Raw genomic sequence first — 5,179 nt, 5'->3', positions numbered from 1 at the left:
AAAAAAAAAAATTTCCCAATTTTTTTTTTTTTTTTGTGTTTAAAAAAAAATCCCAAAATTTTTTTTTTTTTTTTTTTTTTTGGAATTTTTTTCGCCCCCCCAAAAAATATTTAAATTTTTTTTAAAAAATCCATGGTTTTTTACCCCCAATGGATCCATTATATTTTGGGAAAAAAAAAAAAAAAAAAAAAAAAAAAAAAANAATTATAAGTTTTTTAGAAAGATTATGTTATTCTTTATATTATTCTGAATATATCATTTTTTTTATGTTTTATAGTTTCAGAAATATTCTGAATATTATTTCTCAGTGTATTCACAAACATTTATACAACTTTAAATTAAAAAATAAAACATATCATTTTATTTATGTTTTATAGTTTCATTTTTTTTATTATTTTTTTTAAATTTTTTACATTAATATTTCAGCTATTAATATTGAAAAATAATAAAAGCTTATTTAGCTCATATGGTAGAGAGATAGCTTAATTTAAGAGGTCACGGGTTCGATTCCCATATGCAACTTTTTTCCTCTAAACGGAACTTCCGGAAAGGGAGGTCGCAGGTTCGATTCCCATATAAAACATTCCCCACCTCGGAACTTCTGAAAAGGGAGGTCGCGGGTTCAATTCACATATAAAACATTTTAAAGAATAATAATTAATTATTAATATATATTAATAAGTGTACTTATTAAGTAGTACTTATAAAGTATACTTATAAAGCCGCTGTGTTTTTTGAATGTTCTAGAACATTCTAAAAAATTGTCTTAGATATTTGTCACCAGAGGCAAAGTTATACAGTACGCAAACACGATATTGACCAATAACCGCTTCGATTTCTGAAATTGATAAAGGTAGGGTGCATGGCCACAATGTGTGAGAACATAAAAAATAACCTCAAGTGAAACAGCAGCCCCAATTAAGGAGCGGCTTAATGGTTAATTACAGTTAGAGCCAATGTCTTTAAATAACTTTCCTAGACTGGTTGCTGAATACACGCAGGACTCACCCACGGTACTTGCAAATTGCAATTGTCCTTTAGCAGACTGGATAATATCCCCAGAACTGTTTACGAACTGCAACGGACTGCGATTTGCAAGATAAGACAAAGACACCATTTTCCGTGTAGACCCCAATAGGATCACCTTTAGAGGGTGCGCCCGTCTGCATAAGTGATACTTGCAACGACTGTACTATTCAAACACTCGATCGCAACTTCTTCGCCTTGAGTTGTTGTAGAGAAATAGTTACTACCAGTGTTCGATTCCACAGCCTACACGCTGGGTGATATCAGTAGCGAAACCAGTAACCATGAATACTAACGCCATAACTAAACTAAGATCAAGCTTTTTCAATCCTTGCAATAAAGTTATTTTAACGGAACGGAGAGTCCTGAGTTACCTGATAAGTTTTGATAAGTTCTTCGTAGTTGGACTCTGCAGTACAATCCAGTCAGGTTTGGCATGACGGGAACGTATTGGGATGGTGTTGTTGGTTTGAATCGGGCTATACAGCGCTAAACACTCGGCATCGATCAGACCGGTACACAGCAGATCTTAGGCCAGATAGAGCAGATGCGGTGCGGCATTCACACAGGGCGATGGCCTTTGGTTACCGTAAATGTTCAGGACGGTTGGGGCAACCGCAGACAACGTATTCAGTGGGTTTTGGTTTTCCTGACGAACGACTACACCGCGAGTAGTGGGTACCAGGTCCGGCAGCAAGGATTTCTCTTGCAGATTTCCCAGAGCGCTATGAACAAACTCGATGAACAATGTAATTCCTGATGGAATTTCATTTGGATACTGCTGAACAGCATGTTGGTTTTGTTGTGCGATTACATCGGACATGGTATTTCCTTTTTCAGTTATTACAGGGGGTTTTATTCACATCTACACCTTGATGATGTAGACCTGAAAACTCCTGGATTACGCCATTTACGAATTCCAGCGAGAGAATAACCATTCAGTATAGATGTCTGCGGGAATGTCTCGGCGCTGACAGCAAATGCATCATTCATTTCTATTAATGCAGTTTTACCTGAACTTAGTACATCTACATCTAAAGCGTAGGTATTAGGTCCAGTAGAACAGTACTGGAGCCTCTGTATCATGTCATCTACAATACGGATGTCTGGTTTTGTGGCTCCTTTATACGGTGCCTTGTAGACAACTACATCATCCTGTAAGTAGAACTGCCATTCGCTACCCCACTCCACGACCTCACATAACCAAACGGCGGATTCAATGAGATCAGTTTTCTTTTTTAGCTGCGATAAACCCAACGGAATAAAGTCTTTAACATAATCATGGACTTTTTGTTCTTCCCGATGGTATACGTTTGTGCCATGTGCTTGTACAATGATTTTCATGACTTTACTCCATAGGCTGGCATAAAGTCAGAGCTGTTTTCCCACTCTGACCAAATAGTTACGCAACGGTTTTTGCTTCGTATTGACGGATATAATCAATCACGCTGGCTAAACGACTCAAGGAAGCCGGAGTCTATTTAGTAAGTTTGGTGGGTCGCATGAATTAATATTCGAATGCTGATATACTTCTTGTTGAAGTTTTTCCGCGTTGGTGTTTTGCATGATAGGTCCTCTTTAATTAAACGAACCTAGAAAAATCCCTTGGTATTTCATATTATCGAAGACCTTTGTCAAAAAGAACTACTTACTGTAGTGCTTCTTAGAAAGTTCATCAATAATGGGTTGTAATGGCTTCAGATTATGAATTTATATTATCATATATATATATATTATGAATAACATTTATTTATTTGAATTTCCCAAATATTTAAGATAATTTTTTAGAATGTTCTAGAACATTCGAAGAATAAAAAATTTTCGAAAGAAAAGTAAAAATTTCGAACCGGTACAATGACGCGATAATTGTGCAAGGTCGAAAAAAATAAAAATTCCGAACCGACACAATGCACAAAGTTGTGAAGGGTCGAAAACACTTATTTTTTTGAGTTTTGCGAAATTTTTAAGAAAATAAAACGTATAAATAGTGGCACTAAAAACTAAAACAATTTGATTTATTTTATTTGGGAATTCCTCCTATAAATATTTAAGATACACACACACAAATTTTATACAAATAATTATTTCTCTTTATTAATTTTTAATATTATTATTTTTCTCATATTATAATTTTAGATATCAACATATGTCTACCACTGTTAATAATAATGAAGCCTCTAGTAGTAGTACCTCTGCCTTTAATAGTTCTGAATCCTTTGATTTAAGAATGAAATCAATGGAGGATCAAATCAACAACCTTTCCTTAGCCTTTACAAGATTCATGAAAGAACCTATGTTCTCATCTAATTCACGTAGCCAACCTTCTCATGATAACTCTGACACCGAGAATGAACAAAGTGAAGATGAATCAAGTAACAATGTCGATGTTCCAACCGATTATCAATTATCCGATACCTTACTTGGTCAGTACAAACATATGGTTAACAATCAAGGTTTACTCGTCGAAGAAGAATGTATCCTCAAGAAAGATGAGATATCCGAATTGAATAAAGTATTCAACTTTCCATCTAACTTCCAAGTGAATGTCGCTCCATTCGGTACACCTGAAGGTATTACTGTATCATCCAACGTCAAGAACAATGATACTGACTTGTTGATTGTCGAAAAGCGAATCAACGATAGCTTAAAACCTTTGCTTCTCATATCAAGTATGTTATCATCTGATAGCTCTAATGTCGATGTAGAACTTATTAGTTACTTAACTCAGAGTGCAATCATCTTAGCCGTTAATGCTCAAGCATCGCTTAGTCGTGTCCGTCGTAACAACATCGCTAAAGAAATCTATGGTTCTGAAGTACTCTTACCAATTAAGATCAAGGATACACCAAAGATGTTTGATGAAACTGAAACTGAACGTGTAAGAAAGCTAGCCAAGTCAATCAGAAAGAACAACGAAGCTAAACAATCATTTTTAAAATTGAATTATCATTCCAAGTCCAATGTCAAGAAATCAGTTAACTCAAGTGGTAATAACACTACAGGAAACAGTAGTAATAGTAAATCCAGTAGTGGGAGTAATGGCCGATCTAACAACTTCAATGGGTCACCAAGTAATGTTGCATCAGGTAGCAACAATACCAAGTCTGCCAACGGTACCAACAACCGTTTTCAGAAGAACAAGAAGTAAACTTACCAGTAGGTGGACGTCTGTTCCACCACAAACAAGTTTGGAAAGAATTGGGTCTTCCAAACTTTTGTCAAGAGGTCGTAAATGGATTAAAAATCCATTTACTTCCAAATTTCAAGCCGATGCCAAACCCAATTCCGATTTCAATTCCAGAGGGTCCGAAATCAGATTGCATCACAAAGGAAGTACAAGACTTGTTATTAGACGATGCTATCGAACAAGTACTTCCAAACCGTTATTCAAAGCGCGTTTTTTACTCCAACGTGTTTACGGTTCCAAAACCTGGAACGAATCTACATCGTCCAGTTCTCGATCTAAAAAGGTTAAACACTTACATCAACAACCAATCATTCAAGATGGAAGGAATCAAGAATCTACCATCAATGGTCAAACAAGGTTATTACATGGTAAAACTCGATATCAAGAAAGCCTACCTCCACGTTTTAGTAGATCCGCAATACAGAGACTTATTCCGCTTCGTGTGGAAAGGTTCGCACTACCGTTGGAAAACAATGCCGTTCGGGTTATCGACAGCTCCTCGTATCTTTACAATGTTGTTAAGACATGTACTTCGAATGTTGAGAGATATCAACGTGTCCGTAATCGCTTACTTGGACGATCTATTAATCGTCGGTTCAACAAAAGAAGAATGTTTATCCAACCTCAAAAAGACAATGGACTTACTTGTCAAACTAGGTTTCAAGCTGAATCTAGAAAAGATTGTTCTTGAACCAACTCAATCAATTACATTTCTCGGATTACAAATCGATTCAAAATCAATGAAGCTTCTTGTTCCCAAAGAAAAGAAGAAAAGTGTCATCAAGGAAATAAGAAACTTTTAAAACTAGATTGTTGCTCCCCAAGAAAGCTTGCTGGTTTAAAAGGAAAGCTAATCGCACTCAAAGATGAGGTTATAAAGTTAATAGCCTTTAGGGTAAATCCTGAGCAAAAGGTGAGTTGGGCTGTGGTTAGCCACCGACTACTTCGGGCTTTTTGAGGAGACAA

At 36.0% G+C, this 5,179-nt stretch overlaps 3 protein-coding genes across 3 annotated transcripts; 1 reads left to right on the top strand and 2 right to left on the bottom strand.

Moving 5' to 3' along the window:
- Positions 1–297: 297 nt before the first annotated feature.
- DDB_G0294350 (hypothetical protein) lies at positions 298–1,327 on the bottom strand (the record flags this gene model as incomplete). The annotated part of the gene is made up of 2 exons (XM_628722.1): positions 298–331; positions 1,251–1,327. The coding sequence occupies 2 exons, from the start codon at positions 1,325–1,327 to the stop codon at positions 298–300; spliced, it is 111 nt and encodes a 36-aa protein (XP_628724.1).
- A 554-nt stretch (positions 1,328–1,881) lies between these two features.
- Positions 1,882–2,370, bottom strand: DDB_G0294348 (hypothetical protein; the record flags this gene model as incomplete). The annotated part of the gene is made up of 1 exon (XM_628721.1): positions 1,882–2,370. One exon carries the CDS (start codon positions 2,368–2,370, stop codon positions 1,882–1,884), a length of 489 nt encoding a protein of 162 aa, XP_628723.1.
- Positions 2,371–3,172: 802 nt separating this feature from the next.
- Positions 3,173–5,108, top strand: DDB_G0294346 (hypothetical protein; the record flags this gene model as incomplete). The annotated part of the gene is made up of 3 exons (XM_628720.1): positions 3,173–4,043; positions 4,160–4,825; positions 5,023–5,108. Coding segments are annotated over 3 exons (1,623 nt in total), but the record flags the coding sequence as incomplete, so codon positions are not given.
- Between the last annotated feature and the right edge of the window lie 71 nt (positions 5,109–5,179).

Source organism: Dictyostelium discoideum (genome assembly GCF_000004695.1).
Source record: "Dictyostelium discoideum AX4 chromosome Un chrUn_00028, whole genome shotgun sequence".
NCBI lineage: Eukaryota > Evosea > Eumycetozoa > Dictyosteliales > Dictyosteliaceae > Dictyostelium > Dictyostelium discoideum.
Note: the sequence above shows the minus strand (reverse complement) of the source record. Positions and strands in the feature narration are given on the sequence as shown.